At 28.8% G+C, this 24,779-nt stretch overlaps 2 protein-coding genes across 2 annotated transcripts; one reads left to right on the top strand and one right to left on the bottom strand.

Annotated features, from left to right (window-relative positions):
* Positions 1-2,073: 2,073 nt before the first annotated feature.
* LOC113365941 (EH domain-containing protein 3-like) lies at positions 2,074-18,383 on the bottom strand. Its single transcript, XM_026607485.1, has 3 exons — positions 17,159-18,383; positions 4,361-4,531; positions 2,074-2,455 (listed from the first exon to the last, which is right to left on the bottom strand). Exons 1-3 carry the CDS (start codon positions 18,381-18,383, stop codon positions 2,253-2,255), a joined length of 1,599 nt encoding a protein of 532 aa, XP_026463270.1. The 3' UTR covers positions 2,074-2,252.
* Positions 18,384-18,705: 322 nt separating this feature from the next.
* On the top strand, positions 18,706-24,655 carry LOC113367303. The gene is made up of 6 exons (XM_026608918.1): positions 18,706-18,966; positions 19,347-19,511; positions 19,572-19,719; positions 19,943-20,078; positions 20,149-20,298; positions 24,535-24,655. Exons 1-6 carry the CDS (start codon positions 18,760-18,762, stop codon positions 24,653-24,655), a joined length of 927 nt encoding a protein of 308 aa, XP_026464703.1. The 5' UTR covers positions 18,706-18,759.
* Positions 24,656-24,779: the final 124 nt, after the last annotated feature.

Below are 24,779 nucleotides of genomic sequence, written 5' to 3'. Positions count from 1 at the left end.
GGTTACTTAACTTACCCTACGGAAAGTTGCAATATAATAAATAAACACATCAGTAACTATGAACTAGAGCATAAAAATGTTTGTTTGAAATTTAACTACCGATGCTATCAAGTACTATCACTATCGCAACATGTGGTTATGTTGCCTCTGTTGTCAACGGCTGACTATAAATAATTTTCCTGATAATAATTTATCGCGTTTGGGTAGATAGTTAGTAACTGCCGAACAATTTCTTAAATAACTAATTAAATAGAGGATTACTCATTCGTTCGCTCTATAAAATTATACTTACATTAAGTAAGTAAGTTACATCAGTTGACGCTGTTCTTCTGCTCGAAATATTTTATTGAAAACGAAAATTTACGAAGAAATTATATTAATTATTATTCCTCAACTCTCACATACTTATAAACTTTCCATTAAATTGATTACCATTTATAATTTATGACACAATAGAACAATATGCACAATATACAAAAATGTCTCACAATTGCCAATAAATGAATTTCGTTTACACCCGACGCATAACAACTAAGAAATTTCTTTTAATTTATGAAAATTTTGAAATTTTACAAATATCTGAAACAACTTGAAGAAATAAAATTTTAGAAGTTTTAAAAAAACTATTTTGATCTTTTTTCTTTCTTTTAATGTTGTAGTTTCTTCAAATTTCTGAACGAAATTTAAATGTTTCATTTGAAGTATAAAACATTATCATTACAATAAAAATTGTAATATTATTGCATTATTGGTATCAACTCAAAAATTTGTAACCAAAACTATGCATATTATTAAAATTTCTATATGAATAATGGATAATTTCTATAATAACAGATAATTTTATCTGCATATATCTAATTATCACTTTTGACCATCGAATGACCATTCTTGCAGGTATTTCTTCAAAAGTGCTGTGCACCGTTGACTTTCGCAAAAACTAGAAAATTTTGACGCCGACGATACAAATAAACTGCTTTCTGAATCATTGAATGAGTCATATCCATACCATTTATTTTCATTTCCAAAGTCTTGGCAAATAAAATTTGGCATCGTTTCTATATCTTTTAAGATAGTTTTGATTGTATTTTTCAATTGTCATATCATATGAATAGCTAGTCGTTGCTACTTGATAGATTGTTTGAGTCATCATATAGCAATATTTTTTCTTACATAATGAGTTATATTATATCTGGTCTTTCAATTGAAATTGATGTATCACCAGTCCTAATCTCAAATTAATGTTATTCTCTACACATTTTAGAAAAATATGTGTATCTGAAAGTTGCACCAAAGTCTTGGCATTGTGTACAACTGTACATCATAATATAAAAATTACTTTCTTTCTCGTTCAACTAGGCGTCGAAATTGAAAGCAATTACAGTTTGGTACTTGGTATTATTCGAAAACCACCTTAAGAATCTATGTCAATACTATGTTGATGTGATTTGATTGCTTTCCTATGTTTCATCATTCCATTTCATCTTTCCATTTTATATAAAAATATCGCTTAGTTGAGCTTTTAAATTTGATAACTGAGCATATCATCTCCTCGCACATCTATGAAAACATTCCACACATATCTAAATATGATTTATACTATTGCTATACTATAAATATCTAAATATTCATAAATTTTACTAATTATTTACAAGTTTGAAAATAAAATATTTTATTTTCACAGTAGAGAGAAATTTTAATAATATAGGAAAACGATAAAATAAAATGTAATTGTTTAAATAACTATATTTTTATTAGGCACATATATAAATTAACATTATAAAAATTTACATACATGCATATATATATATATATATATATATATATATATATATATAATTTTGATATATTATCTAAAAATTATAAAGCTATAGATATAAAATATACATATTTTAACTACAATGAATTGAATATTGTTCTGGCGTTTTGCAACAATAACAAAATATATAGGTGATTTAAATAACAAAATAATACTAATATTTTGAACCGAATCCTAAACAATCTCTATAATTTGAATTAAATTCAAATTACTGAAATATATAGTTATACAAATAAGCATATCTATGATCACTTGGGATGTATGGTATATGTTTATATGGACATACGTACGATTAGTTGTGTATATAAACATTTACGCAATGGAAATTCATTATATAAAATAAGGGTGCATATTCATTACCATATACATATCCACATATACACGTATATACAAAGCACAAATCTTAATTGTGATTATAAATTTGTAATTAAAAAGTTTAAATTCTTTTACTAGGTGGAATTAAATGTGAAGGTAATTCATTTGGTAATTCGTGTCCATCAATCTTAACCTGTATCAAATGCATTGCGAGTGCGAATTCGTCAGAGTCCAAAGCCCCATCTTTGTCAACATCTGATAATTTCCATATTTTTCCAAGAACGGAGTGTGGCAGTTTCGATTTCAACATCTCAGTTTTCGCAGCTAAAATATATAACAATATATCAATTTGTTGAACTGGGTTTATATGAAAATAATTAACAAATATGAATAAAGAAAATATAAATTAATGAATAGTTTTAATCATTTTTTAAAAAACTGTCAGCAATATTTTCAGTTTTCGTGTATGATTTTATTAATTAAAGTGTTTTACTCATTAACAACTATTGTTCAAGTTCTTTCAATATATATGAAGTACATTTATTACTTTAATTAATTATTGACAAACGTTGCAATTGAAGCCCATAACACTTTTTTGCTTTGAAGATGCATTAATAAATAAATACATTAATTTTGAATTGACTTCATTCTTGCTCTAATTGTTCTCAAATGAAAAATCAAAGAAACAAAGCTTGAATAAAATGATAGCTATGGGCACATTAATATACAAATCGACATTTGACAAAGAAAACTCGATATCCTACTTTTCAGCATTCTATCTTATAATTTAGTCCTGAAATGCTGAAATTGGCGTGTTTTATTAATTCTGGTTTCATGGATGTTATTATATTCAACACAAATAATTATTCATTTATACTTGAATAAATAAATAAATCGGAAGAAGCGAATAAAAAAATAAATTTTCATATGCATTTCGATGGTCAATAGTAAACAATTATTCGTTATTAGTAACAAAGATATAACAGAAATTTTATCGCATGCTATTGAATGCTCATAGTTGAAAGAGTGAACCTGTGGAAGTGGATAAACTGACCCAAAAATTTTTAAATTCAAATATCCTGAATGATAAAAAATGATTCGTTAGATATTTCTGCAGAAAATTCAACACTATGTTTCCGTTTAGTGATTCTAATTCTATATAAAATATCACTCATTGAGATTTTATATTTGCGCTATAGAGAGAGGAGTGGCTTCAGACTTCAACACATTGTCAATATTCTTAGACTGTGATTTTTTTGGAGAATATGAGTTTATTAGCATGCATTCCCTTCAAAAAATATAATGTTTCATTGACTTTACACGCAAATATAGAATAAATTGTCAACGCCGTAGATTGAGAAACGTTATCCAATAAAAAACGCAAAATGAACATTGGTGCGACTGAAACTGGAAGGTGTCTTTTCCGCGGTGGTCTAAAATATTTCGATGAATGTCAAATCATTAATGTATTAGAAAATTGTACATGCATTGACTACAAAGGATGAACATTGAAAATTTTGTAATGATTACATTGTAGCCGGTATCAGAGCATTCTTACAGATGTATCTGATGATGAATTGCATGGTTCAACAATCATGTGCGCTTTATATGTATTACATAATTGTGTCGTTTATAGGAATGTCGTTTGATAGCTTATGTCAACGCCAAAAAGTAAAAAAGAAATCGAGTCCTGGGATTTTCATTCAAATCTTGACCAAATGATGAGGTATCAGGTAAGAAACTGATACAAGACATTTTCTGAATTCCTTTAAGGCTTAGACTATAAATAGCTAATAAATAGCTTTAGCACCATTGACCATTTCAAGCTTGCTCATCATTATTTAAAATAATTTTCAACAGCTTTGATAGATTATCAATAACGATATAAGAATTTAATTAGAAAGATAATTCATGCTTTTCGAATATGGAAAAATACATCTATAATTGCAAGATATTAAACAGATTGCTATTTTGTATTACAAGAATTATTTTTCGTTTTTAAATCCTCGGTTTTCTAATAGGTGTTTATAACAATAGTTTAATTCATTACTTAAAATAAAAGCCATAGAAAGCTTTTAAATTTTTTTTAGCCCACAGTACTGTGGATTAGTTGGCATTTAAAAACTATTGAGCAATTATAAAATAAAACATTACAACTTTGCATTTGATTAATTCAAGCAAAAATGGTTTCTGAATTTGGTTTCAAATGAAATTTCGAAAATAATTTACCTGCGCCAGTAATCTTTCCATCAATAGGATTCAATGTTTCAAATTTAGCATCGTAATTGTGTTTCTCCTTTTTGACTATCCATTCTGGTTCACCTGCACCAGCATCTATGCCTTCTCCTCTCTTGTATCCAAAAGGTGAAATGGTATCTTCAACACCAACGAAAGCACCGCCTACAATAAAATTATTCATGTTAAAAATAATGAATAGGGTATAATTAGTATTAAATTTTTATCCAAGTACTATAACTACTGAAATCCTCACTTTTTAATAAAAAAATCTTGCATTACTGTTCAGATAATTATAATAAAAAGCATTAAGGGGGTCTTCCTATGTGATGGGTTGGAAAAATCGATTTTTTTTTTTCATAAATTGCTCCCTTAACATGTCGGTAGTAAAGCGATTTTAGAAAATTCGAAGCCGTTTTAAAGATACAGCAGGTAAAAGAAAGGGCGGTTCGGAGCGCTGAGTTGGCAGTTAGAAACTTTAAACGTTTTCCTCAAAACTGTGTTTTTGAAACTTTCCTCCATTGTATCTCAGAAACGGCTGGACCGAATTACTTGAAATTTACAGGGCACACTCAATATATTTAAACGCATGGAATCAACTATTATCAATCGAAAATTTATAGCAAAGAACAAAAAAAAACGCCTAATTTGCAACTTTTATTTAAAATGTCTATCAAAAATCCAATTTTTTTTATATTCATTTGATTATAGGTCATTCCGTGCTTAGCCTACAAATTAAAACGCCGTTTATTTTTTTTTTTTCAGATAAGCCGATCAGCCGGAATCGTGGAGGAAGTGGGAGCTCTTTTTTTCGAGGCGGGGGTGTTCAGAGCGCTGTAACTCTAGTTTGACTGAATATTTTTAGCTGAAATTTTATATTTATACTGTCCAAATATGCGTTAATAAACGATAAAAAGCTCACATAGGAAGACCCCCTTAAACTTCTAACGTAAGAATAAGTATTACTATAATAACTACGTAAGACTTAAATTTGCTATTAGCCAATAGTAAATCTTTAAAACGTCCTTTTATAGCAGTAAAAACCAACAAACTTATCACTCTATAGTCTATGCTAATATTATAATGATTTATAAATTTTATAGTAATTGGTTTTTACTTCTGGATAAATAATCGATTGATTAGTTCCTTTGGTTGAAAGGCCGTTCTTTTCTATAGAACTTACAAGAATAAACACTTATTATTTTTGTTAAAACAATCATTTCTTCAATTTTTTTTTAAAAAGTATCTACTTTTATATGTCGAAAATAATTCGAATTTTAATTTTAATTCTAGAAAAAATTCTAACGCTCACTTATATATTTGCTCACTTCAGGCTATATAATACTAATGAATGAGGTAGGTCCTTTAATTCTAACTCCACTTGATTAAGTTTTGTTTATTTAGTTTTTATGCATACATAAACGTCATCGTCCAATTTATAAGCTTATTTTGTCTATAAAATACGAATAATAAAAGTTACAGTATTTATAATAATATATCTGAATGAAAACATTTATTACTCTTCGAATATTTTATTACGGTACCGAAAGTTCCAGCAATTTCCCTTAAAGCACGATGCCATTCACCACTAGTTCTATACTCTTCTTTTATCTACGACTTTAAGTTTCACTCATGAGCTCTCAAAGCATAGTATAAAATTCTGCACATAGGTGAATTCTCGTTACTTTTTTAATATTTATATCTATTTTTAAGTTACGTATTTTGATATGCACAGTTTCTTAGTTCAAACATTGTAACAATAATTATGATAAAAATATATTAAGAAAAAATTAGAAAATTAAGAACATTTCAAAAAATTTGCTACAATCTGGAACATTAAACTTGAATCCGGCAGTATCTTTCTTTCTTTTTGATAGATAAAATGCTGTAATACAACGAAATGTTTAAATCATGAGACTCTAACAATATTAATTTAATAGAACCCATTTAAATAATATGCGGGTATAATAAAAAACTGTCATGCTAATAATTATTATATTAGTAAAAATTGTTAGTCGAATAAAATGATTGTTCAAAGATTTTAAACTTTGAAAGAAACAAACTACTGTAAATAACATTCTTACTTGAAATTTTAGAACTTTAAATATTTCGAGTTAAATATAGCAAGTGAGACTAATATCAAATCAACTAATTTTGCTAATAAATTCATGGGCAGAAAAATGTAGTAAACAAAGTACAAAATACAGATTATTGAAACAATTATTTAAAATATTAACTTAGATTTATATTTTCAAATAATAACAAACATTTATACCACTTTTTCTACGAAAAATTAGGAAACGAATGTAATAATTCTTTTTTTCGTTTTCTATTTTTATATTATATATAAATGTAATGATGTAAAATATCTAATGGAGAAGTATAATACCAAAGGATAGACTTATGTTACAATCCACGATCATGTTGTATACATATTATATATTGAAATATATCTTTTTTGAATTGAAAAACAAGTAAATTGAAAACGAATGTAATGCCTTTATCAACAACCAATAAACTTTGTGCTTGGTCAGCTTTTTGCCTTATAATTATAGCCATGTCACAGATATAGTGAAGTTATGAAAAAAAGACCTGATTATTTCATGATTTTAAATCATTCAAATATTCATGAGGAATAATTTCATATCTAAAAGGAAGTTTAAGCAAATAGCTGAAGACTGCCTAAAGTAAATTTCAAAAATAAGTCAACCATTTAATTTGAATATCATGTCTCTAATAATCTCAATGATGTGTTTGTGCAATTTTGCTTAGCACTGGATAACCCACATATTGTAATGAAGATAATAAGACGACTATATGGTGCTTAACGGTTATGATTTATAAGATGTATTTTATTTAGCTAAACTAAATAATACAGGGTCCGCCAAAAATAACTTTTTTTGTTAGCCATTATTATAACCATTTTCCATTATTAACCGGAAGGATTTTGTACTTTCAAATAAAAAAAGACAAAATTTTCAGTAGTTCTTCTGCATCCAACAGTTAATCCATCCATAGTTTTATTATTTTTTATTATTGGAATTTAACTAACAGGGCTGACTAATTATTCAATTTGGTACTTCAATGTCCGGGAAGGGCTATTTTCACTTGAAAACATATTTAAGATCTATATTTCTAAGTGAAAATTGATATCGCTACTGCTCGATATCAGGCTTGTTCGTGACGGGAATTGAACGTTTGATTGAACCTACGAGCTATACATTCCCACACGAAGTATAATTTTTTTTTATTTCAATATCTTTTACAACTATTAAATAACATCTATTAACATTAGATAATGAATAATGGGTGTGCTGCCCCAGGGCAGGTCCGTGAGCCGAGTTAAACTCCAACTCGATTCCGGGAAGAAGAGTGTGACACATTTCCCATTGCCATTTCACACCGCAGTGCCCTAGATGGGCTTATTTTCAATTGGAAACATATTTTTGATCTATATTTTCAATTGAAAAATTAAAGAACATTAATATATACAACAGAACATTAGATATATAAATATAATATAATACAAAATAAAGGACAGCATTTTAATTGAAATGATATCCGTATTACAATATATATGCAAATTGCTAGAACTTCCCGTACCGTAACGAGATGTATTACGAGGAATATTATGTTTTAAATAGATTATTATAAATACTGTAATATTGTCTAATATTTATAAGAATTATATAATCTGAATTGCAAAGTTGAAATTATTTGTTTAAAGTATATTAGAACAGAATTAAAATAAAAATCTGTATTTTTTTTGATATACAAAAAAAAAATTGAAGAAAATTTTTGAAACAAATATTGTTTTTTTTTTTCAAAATCAATTATTTTTGATAAAACAAGCAGAAAGTTTTTTGAATCATTCAAAACGCTTAGTTTCCTCAAAAACTACCATTTTTTGCACATTTAGCTCTGTATCTCCGAAACCGTTGGACCTGCCTTTGCCATAAACTAATTACCACTTCTACCCGTCATTACAAATTGAATGTTTTTTGGATCATTCAAATCGGATGCTCCGTTCTCTCAAAAACTCGATTTTTATTTTCTGCACTCTTTGCTTAGTATCTCCGTAACGGCTGGACCTTGCCAAAAACTAATCAGCACATCTCCCTATCGATAGAAATCGAATGTTTTTTGAACCATTCAAATCGGTTGATCCGTGCGCCCGGAAACGTGACTGAAAATTTGTATCCATACATACATACATACACACACACACACATCCATTTTTTTCTGAGGTATGCCAAAATGTTCAGAAACCTTCAAAACGTCGAGAAATGTAAAAATTTTCAATTTTGATTTTCGGCCCATTACAATAACTTACCCTACGGGAAGTTAATAATGATCATAATAAAATGAATAAATAAAATTGTAATTAGAGAAAATATTAGAAAAACAGTAAAACACGATAAAAACAATAAATAACAAGTGATAATAAATATAACAAAATAACAATATTAGAAATAATAAGGCTTTCTAATTTATATTTGATCTCTTCATTTACCGGCATCACGTTTATGCCCTGGTTTCGGTATTGTAATCCCATGTCCAAATATTTCATAACCACAATATAACTCAGATGATAATATATATAATGTAGCTATAAATTCAAAATATCTAGTTAAATATCGATGATTATATTAGTAAAGAGTCCGAAATATAAATTTATTTGTATGTACAATATATTTATTCAGAGTTGTGGTCTAAACAAATTTTTCTAACGGTATGTTCCATCAAATAATTTATAAAGCAAACTTTAGCACGAAATCCAGAACAACATGATCCTTCCGGCAATTAAAATAATTTGAAACTAGTGGTGTATCGCATCGTAATTCAAAGCAAAGTGCTTGAACATTTAGTACTATAATAAAATATTCGAAGAATATTAAATGATTTCAAATATATTAATATGTCTCCCCATCATTAGAAATCGAATGGTTTTTGAATTATTCAAATCGATTAATCCGTGCGTCCAAAAAAATAGACAAAAATTGTATCCTTAGACATACACACGTCCGTTTTTTTTTAAAAGTATGCAAAAATGTTCAGAAACCTCTAAAAAGTAAAGATATGCAAAAATTTTCAATTTCAATTTTTGAACAATTACAATTATTTACATTACGCGAAATTAAAAAATAAAACCAATTCCTAATAATTGATTATTAAAAATAGATTTTTAGAATTTTATTTTCTTTACTCATGATGCAGAAACTAACCAAGCCAAATGCGACCTTCACGAAATTTGTAAGAAAAATTAATTTTGGTCAAAGATCGATTAAAATATTAGTAGGACGATAAAGAATTTTAATATTAAACAAGCTGTGGTGAATTTCGCATGACAGATAAAAAATTCTGCAAAAATTAAAGATAATTCAACTTATCTTCATCTTTTTTTTCGTTTTCAAGCGTTCAATATACATAGTTATTAGATACAATATATTATATATGCATAGTTCAGGACATGTCGAAAATTTTTTAAATTTTTTAAAATTTAAAGTCAATGTATATTTTTAAGTCTATATATCGCGAATTACTTATTAATACAAAAACGATGAAGATAATTTCATTAAATTTTGAATAAAGTAAAAAATTTAACAAAGTTTTATAATTTTAATAATAAAGTACAACGATGATCATCCGCTTTTCATAGATGGATGAGAGATACAATAGCTCTGAAAAGCAATTGAAACGGAACGAGATCGAGACGATGAATGGAATTTAATTTTGTGTTTAGAATAGAGCTATCAACATAAATAATTAGGTATTAGTCATTCGAAAAATTATGTTCAGATGAACATGTATCAGTCATAAGTCACTGTTGCAACTCTTTAAGGGGCACAACTAGTGTAACCGCCTAAAAAAAACTACTTTATCAATCATTTCAATTTTAGGAATATATTTGTACATGTTGTAAGAATACATAGTAAAATTTTTGAAGAAAAAAATTAAATATTTTTTAAGTTATCATCGATCTCCAATACAACGGCACGACAAAAAAAAGCCCGTCACTGCTGCAGTGATTCCGGCCTTCTACATTGATGAAATTTTTTAAAAAAAATCTCGTTAAACTAGATAATATTGTCTGTAAAATGAACTACGATAAAGTAAAAAAAATCAAAAATTGACAAAATGCCGGCGTTTTTAAAAAAAAAGTCGAGTTTTACCCAAAATTTTGGTCGTTTTTGGACTGCCAAAATTCGATTTTTGATCCTATCAAAAAAACGTTAGTTCATTTTACGGAGAACTATATATAGAACATGTAAAAAAAAATGATAGTGATCGGATCATTTGTTTTTGAGTAATCGCTGCAGCAAATTCAGAAAATGCTGTTTCGAGAAAAACGCGGTTAAAGACTAAAGGATCGTTATACTATATACTATATATATGTTTATATATATACTCGTATATATATATACACTCTTTAAATGGCTGTGACTCGAAAACTATGATATCGATTTAAAATTTTGGTACGTTATTTTTAAAGGTATAACCTATCAAAATATGGAAAAATTGAAAATTCGATTTTTTGAAAATTTTACACTAGTTGTGCCCGTTAATACCGTAGATATGCCGAAATTTTCTAATCAATGCATTTTATGTTTATCAATGAAGAAAAAAAGTATCAAATGATATAAAGTATCATTGATATAAATAAATTTGGGAGACAAAGGGATATCCATCACACAAAAATTGTTGTTCCAGTAATTATTGTACTTTTGATCCCTATAGATTAGAAATATAAATATAGCTGGTAGATTGTTGATATTCCTAATGGGTTGGCGTTGCTTCGCCCGCAGTTAAGTGCTTAAAGCGACGGGATATGAATCAGAGGTCTCAGGTTCGATAACCGCTTCGAACAGCCTGATAAACAGCACTAATAATATCGGTTTTCACATGGAAAAAATCAACTGTAAAATACCGACATGGGCTCGCCCGTAGGTAAGCGGTTAAGAGCGACGGGACTTGTTTCAGAGGTCCCGGTTTCGATACCCACTTCGAGCAGCCTGTTGTCAGGCAGCAGTGATAACGATTTTCACTTGGAAATATAGATAGCAATATGTTTCTAAGTGAAAATAGCCCTTGCCCGGGCATTGCTGCACTAATAAAAAGTCAGCCCCATTAGATTAATTCTAATAACAAAAATCATCAAATATGGATGGATTAACCATTGGGTTACCATCTAAAAATACGAAGTAAGTACAAATTTCAGCCCAACAGCTCATAGGACGTAATGTTCTGATTGCTGTTAAAAAAAAATATAAAAAAAATACCGACATAGATATGTATTTCATCACAGCAGTCCATTGAACCCTTAAGTTCAGATCCTCTTCAACATTAATAATAATAAAAAAGGAGGCATGTAATTCAGGGTATATTGTCGAACAATCTATTAATTAATATAATAGAAGGGTAAATTAGTAATACATGTAAGACTTTTTATTTTATATTTATTCGCATGTATCCCTCACACAGTAGACTTTATCATGAATAGCCTACAATTTTTACCTTAAAAACCTGTAATTATATTTTGCTTAAATTTTAGACATTCCAAATAAATCCATTAACAGAGGGAACATAAAAATGTCTGATATTAGTAAGTACTGGAACGATAAAGTGAATTATCAAAATTTTACATAAATGGTGATAAGAATTACTTCAAAACCGCAATACTTAGCTCAATAGACAACTTTCGTTATCTGCATTCAGATACCGATAAGAATCGGTATGAATCATTGTTCCAATTAGACCTACAACACTCGACCACTCGACTCGACTCGTCAATTAGAGCATTACCGTTAAATTTAATTTTCGAATGTTATTTACCAATTCACTCATAGAACAAAACGTGACACGGAACATATATTTATACTGTGAATCTAGCGTAAATGACCGTCGAAACTAATTTAACTAGCACGTGCATAACTTTGGCCAAAAATATTCATGGGTTGTTCGAAAAGCTTGGAGCGAAAAATTGTCAGGAATAATAAAAATATTATTTTCAAAAGTAAACTCATTTGACCAACTCAAATTGTGTGTAAAACAAGTGAAAGATGAAAGAAATCTATTTACTTTTTTTTTGAAAGTTTAAATAATTCGATTATTTTGAAAAGTATTATTTTTTTTAGTTCAATTCAGAACTTTAAAAACATCTTTTTAGAAATTTTGGAGACCCAATCAATAAGCCAAAAACCTTAGCTGTTCAAACTTTTCAAAACGACTCCAAGAAACACACCAAAGCTCTGACAGCTACGAAAAAGAAATTCAAATTCATATCTATTTAATAATTATTACATGATTTTACCATAGATAAACAAATATAAATTTTATTGATACTCAATATTTTTATTAACTTCCCGAAGGAGAAGTTTATGTTTTCATAAAAAAATCCGATTGGCTAATTGTATGTTTTCTCGACGTTTCAAGCCATTCTGAATCGAAATAGACCAAATTTGGAAAAAGTATGTGTGTGTGTGTGTGTGTGTGTGTATGTGAACAGATTTTTTGCCGTAAATCGACGTTTTCTCGAGAACGGCTGGACCGATTCCAAAAATTTAAAAGCCCATTCGTTGTATCTTGATTTTTAAAAATTTTCGTCCACGTTTTAGCCCGCAATTCTGAATCGATTATGAAAATTCAAAAACCGTTCGAAAGATATTGATTGGGAATCGTGCTGATGAGTTTTTAATGAAGATCGACCGGGCCGTTTTCTTGTAATAAAGTGTTAAAATTTTTTTCGACGATTTTTATTAATTTTTTACGTCATAATTTTTAGTCTTCTAGATTATACTAAAATATTACGGCCTTACGACAATTGGTTTAACTTTAAAGTTCGTCAAAGTTTGCAAAAACTGGTATCGTTTTTTTGGCATTTATCATCGACATTTTCTCAAAAACGCCTGAACCGATTTCAAATATTAAAAAGACATTTGATGTATCTCTATGAGGACTATCATTTGTCAGTTTTGTGCGACGATCTGCCAAGCCGTTTCTTTATAATTTAAAAAAAGTGTTAAAGTTTTCGTCCACATTTAAGCTCATACTACCGAATCGAAATCGAATTAAAAAAATCAAAAACTGTTCGAAAGATATTAGTTGGGAATGACATTGATTAGTTTTAGGTGAAAATCTACCGAGCCGTTTTCTTGTAATCAGTTGTTGAAAAAAGAATTTAAGCCGATTTTTATGAAACTTGGCGATATATGTCATGGTCTTACTGTAATATTACGGCCTTACGACAAGTAGTTTAATATTAAAAATTCATCAAAGTTTGAGAAAATGAGTAGTTTTTCTGACGTTAGCTAAAATTAAAATTAGATTTACTTGGTATAACGATAGAGTACTTGGTCTTAATGAACGTACTAAACTATTAAAGTCCTATGGAAACTGGTTCAATTATAAAAATTGTTGATTTTTGAAAATTTGTATTTAGAAAATACTACCTTAACGTGTTGGTTCGTTTTCAATTATGTATAATAAATCCACTCGAAATACTTTTAATCACTTATAAATTAATTTATTTTTTATTGATTAAGTCGATTATTTACACATATCGGGAAGTTCATGTCACTTGCCTCAAGGCTAAATACCAATACCAACTAGTTTAAAGTAGATGTAATTCAAGGGTGTACTTTGGTCGTAATTGTCACATAGTATTACAAATTCTTAATTATATTTGCTATATGTCGAGCAAGAACAGTTTTACTGAGACCATAAATTGTAAGGTAAAATGTGAAAAAAAATCTTTTGAATATTGAAAATCTTTAAAAATCGAAGAAACTTTAAAATAGCAACGAACTGCAAACGTTTGGCGCTAATTCTTAGAAATTTAACGGATGGACATGACAAATATATTGGCATGGCGCATGAGCCTCAATTTATACTTCGTCAAAAGAGCTGCAAAGTTTGCAAATTCGCGAAAGTGATCCCTTTTTATAATTCGTTTTTTTATAAAGACGTAATATATAAATAAACGAGGTTGTATTCACGGCGATCGGGACTGTATTATTTATAACTATGGGGGCGTCCATTAATCATGTGATGGAGTTTTTAAGGGTTTTTGGACCCCCTCTTCCTTGGTAATATTCAAAATTACCCCCCCTCCCTCACCAAACACCACGTGTTTTTAGTTGCGTGAAAAAACTAAAATTTTTGATTTTTTTGAGAAAGTTTGATTTAAAAAAAATCAGTTAAAAATAAATACACGTGATATCTTACCATACCCCTCCCTCCCCCAGGTGATATTTCATGATTTTTTGTCAAAACAAAAATCTAAGTGATTTACTTTCTCCGGCCTTACTAATTTAAAGTATACCCCGTATCGGGGTATACTTTATATTACTTATATTTTTCTATTCATATATATTAAAATTTTAGTGATAATGCATGTATGCGGGTCTGTGTCCGTTTCTTCTTATACAAAATTCGTACTATACAACGAACTATCACAAATATTCTTTATTGAAAACCTAGACAAATATTTGAATTCATTTTATTTTTGCATTTTCATATCCATGTTTTAAGTTATCTCCCGATTGCAATTAATTAGGCCGTCTTCCACTGCTGTATGAATTAGTGTTCCCTTTAGCAATTTGAACGCACAAAAACAATAAATACAATTATTGGTCTATCGGCAAACAAGTGCACATACTGACAATAAGGAACACTTCACAGCGAATGTAAACATGTGGGATCACTAAAATTTTCTAAAACAGTAACAAAATGCTCTGAATCAGAAGTATGTGCGGTCATGTAAGTATCAACGAGCACAATAGTCAACGATCAAATAGTAAAAGTTAAAGTTGGAAAGAATTATAATTTTTATTTACAAAAAGTACAATTTTAATCTACCTTTTAGTGATTGTTAAAACGTTAACAGCATTCAGCAATAATATTAATTGGCAATTATATGAATATTTTAATTTTTCAATACAAAAGTTAAATCACGATTCTACGAAAATATGTCGTAATAAATAAAACTGTTGATCATACTAAACGTATTTAATTGTCATGGAAAGATCAGCAAAAACAAAGGTCTCCTTCAGGATGTTAATTATGTTTTTGTCAAAAAAAATCCGAGAAGCTAATTTTATGTTTTCTCAACGAGTAAGACTTTAGTTTCTTCAGTTTTGCATCTGTAAGTTAAGAACTTTTGGAACAAAATTATATAAAAAAAAAATCTCCAAACTTCAACATCAACTTCAACTTTCAGTTGCGTTTTTTTATATTTAGCCCTATACTGTTAAAATTTGTTAGAACCCTGTATTCATTTTTTACACAATTAGAATCCCATATTATCAATATGGGATCGTCACTGTATATTTAATGAACGATAGACTATATACTGATTATAAAAATCTATTTGAAAATGTTTAAAACAATTGTTATTAATCGTTGATCAATATTTATTAACTTCCCGTAGGGCAAGTTATAGTAATCGCAAAAAAATCGAAAATGAAAATTTTTGCAGACTTTAGTAAGTTTCAAGTAATTCTGAATCGTTTGGGACCAAAATTGGAAAAAGTATGCGAGCGTATGTGAGCCATTTTTTTCTTTCTTCATTATTAGAGATTAGTTCTCAAAAATGGCTAAAACTATTTTAAAAAATTTAAATTTCATTGTATGAAATGCTAAAATTTTAATAAAAACGGGAATATATACATTAATACCTTAAACATAAATAAAATCCTTTTATGATTTTTAATTTCAACATTTAGATTATGTTACTACATAATCTGTAAGTTAAAATCGTAGAAATAAAACGTTTAAAGACCATAGAAAATGTTGGGTATACTTAAATTATTAAGGTCAAGACAAAACGCTGTTGAATCAGTAAGCTGGTAAAGGCATATGCATATAATTCAAGTTTTCAATTTTATTTTTCAATTGGCTTTTCGAAACAATTTTATATTTATTGTTATAGCATATATACCACGATATTCTATTAGAATTAATATATTGTCGCACAGGCGGGGTAGGCTGAAAAACACATCTTAACAATTATTATCATTCCCAGATTTTCTTGTATCTTTCAATACAACGTTTTAAACATAATCATTTTATAGCTTTTAACAATAATCATTATTTTTTTTGCATTTGCATTTTGCTAATATAAACAATACATCAAGGGCCATTTAAATTTACATATATAAAAATGGAAGTATGTCAGTCTGTTGTGTGTATCCTATGCATCCAATGGCCGTGAAAATTTGAAAAACTATTAGTATATCCCCAGACAGGTTTTCGCATATATTGATTGAAATTCAGTGGAAAGAGTTGGCCACCCCATTTTTTTTATAATGCGTATATAAAAAACACATAACCCTAAGTTTTCACCCTCTTGCCACAAACTCTCATTTTGTTAGAATTATAATTATACACATAATTAACATCCTGAAGGGGTCCTTTGTAATAGTAATTAAATCATTTTTCATCTCGATTTCTGTCAGTGACCTTTTTTGACTGAATTTTCCTGGATCTTTTGAGTTTATAAAAAAGCTTAATTTTTCATAACAAAAAATTAATTTCATCAAGAGGTGTCCAATTTTAATACTTATTTTTCATGTATTAAATCAGTTTTCTTTTTTTTTTTTTTTAATACAAGTTTGAAAAATTCATGCATGCAACCAATATATATATATATATATTTATATATATGTGCATGAAAAATGAACATATGAATTATTGAATTCAAAACCTAGATTATAAAAAAAATAACTAGTTTGCAAATCAAATTAGGATCACTGAGGAAAACTACTTTATTGTAGGCATATAATAATAACTTACCTTTAATGAGTGGTTCTATTTTAGATGTTGATTCCTCATGTGGTATCATATCCATCAACTTAGAAATGTCTTCAGCCATCATTTTATCAACTACTTCAAGAAGTTTTAATTTCAACGGATGAAATTTTGTAAAATCATGATGTTGTAAGCATTCTTGCATTTTTTTGACATCTGGAAAATCGCCTGGAGATATTTGATGCTCCCTTTGCAGTTTTTCATAAGTTTGTGGTAAATGTTTTATCAGTTCCTTTTTCTTACCATCTTTTCCAAATACTGAAGGCATCTCTTTGCGTAATTCAGATATTATATAAGCATGAACTTTGGCCAGTCTTGCTCTTTTAATCAAATCATTTAACTTTCTCAAAGCAGCATTGCGTGGAAGTGATTGCATGTCTTTGAATAAATCTTGCTCTTCATCTTCAAATAATCGCCGATTTACATCATACCTCAAAGGCTGATCCCAAAATGATCCTATATAAACTCGAGCAACTTCTGGTGTTTGAAGCACTTTTCCCAGTGACCACATCAATGCCCCATAAACCCTCATTAATTGCTGATGATCAATCATATCAGCTTTGTTTAATACAATGCGAATTTTGTCATCATGGCCTCGTAAAGCTTCAATTGATCTTCTAAATTCATCTGATATATCTAACTTATGTGCATCAAACAGCAGTATTATACGATCCACTCTCTCTGCAAACCATTCAAGAACCCCAGTAAAATCGTATCCTCTATCCACACGCTGTTTCTCACCGGATAATATACCAGGCGTATCCACTATTGATATTCCTTTAAGTACAGGTGAAGGTAAAGTAGAACATTGAAACCTATTAAGAAAAGCATTGCCAAATTTGCTTAAAGGCCGAAATTGTTTTTTGGGATCAACAACTAATGCATTACCAGGTATCACGCCCTCTTTATCATCATACATAACGGCTATAAATCTATCAGTGGTCGGTTCAGGACCAATTCTGATTCCAGGAAATTCTCTTTCTAATAAATATTTGATGAAAGTAGTTTTTCCGGTGGAATATTGACCTACTAATAATATTAAAGGCTTCGCATCGAAATCTGGATCATCTAACATGGGTGAATGAAAGTCGTGAAACTGATAATGCTGTTCCAAAGGTAACAGCTTTGTTTTATATATCTTTTTAAGACCTTCCACAACATTATCGTACAATTGCTGCTTTTCGCCTTCTTTAGATAACCAACTAAACATTTTTAATTAATAATTTTAGTTATAACCACAAATTTGTCATACGTCAAAGTTGCGTCAAATACAATTTGAACGCCCTCTTGTCAAAACACCGTCACTATTCCACCGAAAATACTGCCACACTGAAGCTCGGGCTCACACACGGATTCCCATTGTGCATTGACTCTTATCAGAAAGAGCTATTGCCACGTGTTAATAGATTTCGGCACGAACACGATCTTCTGATCTGGCAACAAAAGCTGAATACTTTCTTATATCATCGGGCAACACTCGTATCAACAAAAGTCCAGTGCTCACAACATGAAAACCAATTATTATTGACTTGACATTGTTCAAATGTCATAATCAAATAAAAATAAGAAATTTGCCTGGTCCTAAAATGCCAAAGGCAAAGAAATCGGCAACAAAAGCCAAATTAAGAAAAACTCAACATGATTTATTACAATCTTGCAGATTGTGTGGGATAATAGGTGGAAATCGGGTTCCTATCATTCAGGAAACAATGACAATAGGCGATGATACTTGCATAGATGAAAGTAATGAAATACAAATTAACAAAAAAATTCAAGACTGTTTATCCATTGAGGTAAACATAGAAAAATATTTTTATTAGTTGCATTTCATAAGCATATTTGATAAAATAATTATAAGATGCATTGCCTTGCCAGATTATATATTACAATGATTGATTTTTAAGCACAAAATAAAATAACTTCTATTTAATGTATCTATATTTATCGTACTAATTTAATTTGTTAACATTGATTTTTATTTATTATTCATTGCACTGGCATTAGCACTTATGAAAATCTATTATTAAACAACTTTTTCTGAGTTTATGATTAAATATATAGAGTAGTAAATAATTAAATAGAACTGTCTATATATAAATATATTTTATTCATATATTATTTATTTATTTAGATATTTGTGTAATACAATAACAATACATGCATCTTACTACAGGTAAAATATGGAGATAATTTGCCACCACTTATTTGTGTTATTTGCTTAAACAAATTGAATGATTTCTATGAATTCCGAATTATGTGTTCTGAAACTAATATAAGACTACACAAGGCTTTGGGTATATCTATAGATAAACCACAGCCTGTTGGAATGGTTGTTTCTGTAAGTATTAAATATCATCAACTAATTTAGCACAAATTAATATTTATAATTTAAACTTAGACTGGAACTGCGGACAATCAGTTAGATTGCATTCTTGGTGTAGCAGGACCAGTATTTTTTCAACCATCTTCATCTACAAATAAAGAAGTTAACAAAAAAATAACACCAATAAAAAAAGAAAGTAAAATTAAATATAAAGCACCTGAAGGTAAAATACAATATTTTTCTATACTAAATATCTTATTATATTATATATTAAATTATGAATGTGTCAAAAAATGTAATATGTGATAAAGTTTAAAGGTGAAATTAAATTTATCTTTTAAATTAGGCTTAATTTGATTAGGTGATATTTTAATACTCTCTGTAGAAATCAAGTATATTTATCGATATATAATCAAACTAATTTGTTTTTGGTTTGATTTGCTTAGCAAATGATGAAGATGATGACAAGCCACTAATAAAGAGAGTTAAGGTTAAAAATGAAATTCTTGGGCCAATTTTAGAAGTCAAACCCCCTAATAAACGAGAACGCAATAGGAATAGGAAATTGGCAGTGCTTGAAAAGTAATTTTAATATGACTTTTTGATTTTAAAAGATATTACAACATTTTGATTAAAAATATATAATTTGCAGATTTTTCATTAAAAAGAAACTGGCTTTAAGAAATAAATCGATCATGGCCTCTAATCAAGCTGAACCGGTTGCAAAAAAAATAAAGAAAAAGAAACTGCCTTTTAATTGCAAGGTGTGTTCAGAAAGATTTGCTTCTCCAAATATTCTAAAGTAAGTTTTTTCATATTTTTTATGCATATTGTATAATTACTATATATTTTGATGTAGTTGGAAGGATTAATAGTTTTTATCAATAATTATAGTCAGGATTATATTAACATGTTTTTGTTTTGTGAATTTGAAATGAATTATTAGTAGTAATTTCCTGAAATTCTCTCTTGGCTTTTGTTTAAACAGTCATCATTATTGAATAGACAGGAGTTTGAATCCATTCTTAATATTTCAATATTAAAAGAAACAATCAATAAATTGCACTTGTGTCGTACTTTTGCTTTTTATATGTGTACCTCAAGCAAGTATTTATTTAAGCAACATTTGGCCTTAAGGCAATATTTATGAACTTTCCTATAAAAATATGTGATTTAATTGACTTAAACAACTGAAATTGAGTTTTAGCTATTTAGATAAAAATTTGAACTTCTTAATTCTAAAATAAATTTTTTGTTTCCACTAAAAACTAAACATGGAGATTTTCATTTAATATTTATCAAACTCGTTTATAATATCTGTTATTATATTAATTAAGTCCTTAAAAATATGCTAATATCTCTAAAAAAAAAAAACACGAGCCCACTGGCTGTCTATCAAAAAAAAAACAGCCCCACCCATCAAAAATTTGGTTTCGACGCCACTGCTTGTATGTCTTGAAAGTGCTCAGACATTGAACCAATTTTTATAGGACTGTTTAGTGCATGTATTTTATTATCATGTTAAACTTTATTAAAAAAGCCGAAAGCTTTTTTTTAAGAATCTTAATAAATTATTTTGTGAAATATTAACAGGCCTAATTCATTATTAGGTATATTAAGTATATATAGTTGTAAACACATTGATGTAGAGACAGCTACAAAGAATATATTAAAGTAGTTATTAATTAATTTCAGTGAACAAAGCATAAAAGCATAAACTTAAGATAGCAAGATTTTTGCGCAAACGGTTATAAAAAAAGGGTTTTGCTAATTCCAAAGAAACGGCCTTTTTTCAACATTTAATTTCCGAAGAAACGGTCCGATCTTTACCAAAAACGCGCGATATCCAGCCAATATATTTCGGAACAGTTTTTGAATTTTCAAAATCGATTGACGATTGCAGGCTAAAACGTGTATGAAAAGTTTTTTTTACTTTTCTTCTTATTACAAGAGAACAGTTTGGCCGATCATTTTACAAAACAAACTAGTTGGTATTGGTATTTTGCCTTGAGGCAAGTTACATGAACTTTCCGATATGTGTAAATAATCGACCTAATCAATAAAAAATTAATTAATTCTGAATTAGTTATTATTACACATAATTGAAAACGAACGAACACGTTAACTCAGAGTACTGTCTAAAAGCAAATTTTCAAAAATCAATAATTTATATAATTTAACCAGTTTCCGTAGAACTTTAATGGTTTAGTATGTTCAGTAAGACCAAGTACTCTATCGTTATACCAAGTATTTTAATTTTAACAAATGTCAAAAAAACTACTCATTTTCTCAAACTTTGATGAATTTTTAAAATGAAACTACTTGTCGTAAGGCCGTAATGTTTCAACAATTGTATAAGACCATGATAAATATCATCAAAAAAAGTTTCATAAAAATCGGCTCAATTTTTTTTTCAACATCGAAATACAAGAAAACGGCTCGGTAGATCGAACAGTTTTTGATTTTTTAAAATCGATTCGGTAGTATGAGCTTGATGTGGACAAAAAATTTACCACTTTTTTGCAAATTATAAAGAAACGGCTTGGCAGATCGTTGCACGAAACTGACAAACAATAGTCCTCATTGAGATACATCAATTGACTTTTAAATTTCTGAAATCGGTTCAGGCGTTTTTGAGAAAACGTCGATCAAAGGTCTAATTTTGACAAATGCCAAAAAAATGATACTAATTTTTGCAAACTTTGACGTATTTCAAAAGTGAAACGACTTGTCGTAGGGCTGTAATATTTAAGTATGATCTATAAGACTATGGTTGCTACCGTCAAAAAAATCATAAAATCGTAGAATTTTTTTTTTAAACTTTATTACAAGAAAACGGCCCGGCCGATCTTTACCAAAAACTAGTCAGCACGATTCCTAACTAATATCTTTCGAACGGCTTTTGAATTTTTAATATCGATTCAGAACTGCGGGCTAAAACGCGGATGAAAAATTTTTTACTTTTCAGGGATTTACAAAGAAACGGTTCGGTCGATCGTAGCGCATCGCAAACTGACAAACGATCGTCCTCATCGAGGTACATCGAATGGGTTTTAAATTTTTGAAATTGTTACGGCCCTGTTTGAGAAAACGTCGATTTAAGGCAAAAAATCTGTTCACATACACACACACACATACACACTTTTTCCAAATTTGGTCTCATTCGGTTCAGAATGGCTTGAAACGTCGAGAAAATATAAAATTAGCAAATCAGATTTTTTGATGAAAACATAAACTTCTCCTTCGGGAAGTTAATAAACGCGAAGTTTTATTAAGATATATCAAATGGCCTTTAAAATTTGGAAATCGGTGCAGGATGAAAGATAGAAAAAACGGCTCACATACACAAACGTTTTTGCCGAAAATTTAAACTTCTCGTTCGGGAAGTTGTAATACTCATTACAAAATATGTGGAATAGTTCTGCTTCCTGAAGAAGATAATGTTTTCGTCAAAAAATTCGATTTGCTAATTGTATGTTTTCTCGGCATTTCAAGCCATTTTGAATCTAATGAGACCAAATTTGGAAAAAGTATTTGTGGTTTTTGATCTTTCGTCGACGTTTTCTCAAAAACCATTTGTTGTAACTCGATAAAAGGACTAGCGTTTGTCAGTTTTAGATCAGACGATAAGTCAAGCCGATTTTTTTTTGTAGATAATAGAAACGTTTTCGCAATTTTGAATCGATTTTAGAAATTCGAAAAGTGTTTTCGTATTGATTGGGAATCGTGCTGATTAGTTTTTGGCATAGATAGACCGGGGCCGCTCTCTTGTAATAAAATGTTGAAAAAAAAAATCGACGTTTTTTATGAAACTTTTTTTGGCGGTAGATTACATGGTTTTATGCTTTAGAACATACTAAAATATTACTGTTCTATGTCAAGCCGTTTAATTTTAAATATTCTTCAAAGTTGGAGTTTAGCGCGACATTTATTAAAATTACATCTTTCATCTAAGTTTTTTCAAAAACTGCTAAATCGATTTTAAAAATTCAAGAAATTCAAGAAAGAAAGATTGGCCGAAATATTTTTTAGTAATTGACTGTTGACAAATAAATTATCGATCTTTTTATGGTGATAGATATCATGGTCCTAAAGAACGTACTAAAAAAATTTTGCAGCCCTATGACAGGTCGTTTAATTTTAAAATTTCATGAGTCGCTTTTTTGATGTGATAATCCAAAATTTGAATTTTACTACTCATTCAAAAGCTATTGAAATAAGCCGTCCACAAAATTTCTCTAGTTGTGTAAAAATTTTTACCATTAATTTAAATATCATAATCAACATGATATATGTATCAGTGCCAGCATTTTCTTATAGAAGATGCTTAAAATTTCACACAATAATTTATTAAGTTTTTTTTTTAAAACAAATGTTTCGACTATTTTCATAAAGTTGAATATGGCAATAAAGTTCATGCACCAACAGTTGAAAGCCAATTACTACACATTTCGGGAAGTTCACGAAACTTGGTTTAAAGCAAAATGCCACTTTCAACTAGTTTGAAATTGAAGTAGCTAAGGCAATTATTTATAATGCTATTGAAATTTTTTTAAATGCTTTCAAAACTTTAAACATGTTCAAAAAAATTCAAGATTCTCAAAAAAAATCTAATGTTTCTTTTCTGAGCTTTTAAGAATTACGATGCGGAAAGTTTCAGCAATTTGCCTCAAGGCAAATTAGTTACTAAATTTGTAGATTACTGCAAAATAATTTACGAGTAGTTCGAATTTCAATCCAAAGATATTATATCATTTTCGTTATGAAATTTAGATGAAATTAGATGTTTAACTAATAAAAAAATATGTTATTCTACACCACTAGTGCGACTTAAACTTAAAAACTTGTAGTTTTTGGATAATATATCTCCCTTCCGCTTTTTGTCTCTTGGTTTATAATACAAAAAGGCGGAAGGGAGATATTTGACAACCTATTATTGTGTACGAATATACATAGTAGTTAATGTTTATATTGGCTATGTTATATAAATTGTTTGTTGGTCTAAACTATTTTTATTAAGAGAATTTTTAAATTTCAGAACTCATCAGTTACAATCCCATGTTCCAAATATATATAAATTTGGATGCATACCTTGCAGGGAAGGCTTCCCAACTGTAGAAGACAGAACAAAACACCATAATTGGCACAAACAAATTTAGTTACTTATGCATGTTCTAAATGCTCAAAAACTTTCAGGACATATAATTATTTTATGGTAATCACTTTAATTTTATTATACATATATATATATATATATATATATATATATATATATATATATAA

This window comes from Ctenocephalides felis, unplaced genomic scaffold (genome assembly GCF_003426905.1).
Source record: "Ctenocephalides felis isolate EL2017-DRISC unplaced genomic scaffold, ASM342690v1 CF-g0.4_SCAFFOLD_01170, whole genome shotgun sequence".
Lineage (NCBI taxonomy): Eukaryota > Metazoa > Arthropoda > Insecta > Siphonaptera > Pulicidae > Ctenocephalides > Ctenocephalides felis.
The sequence above is the reverse complement of the archived record's forward strand: the minus strand, read 5'-3'. Positions and strand labels throughout refer to the sequence as shown.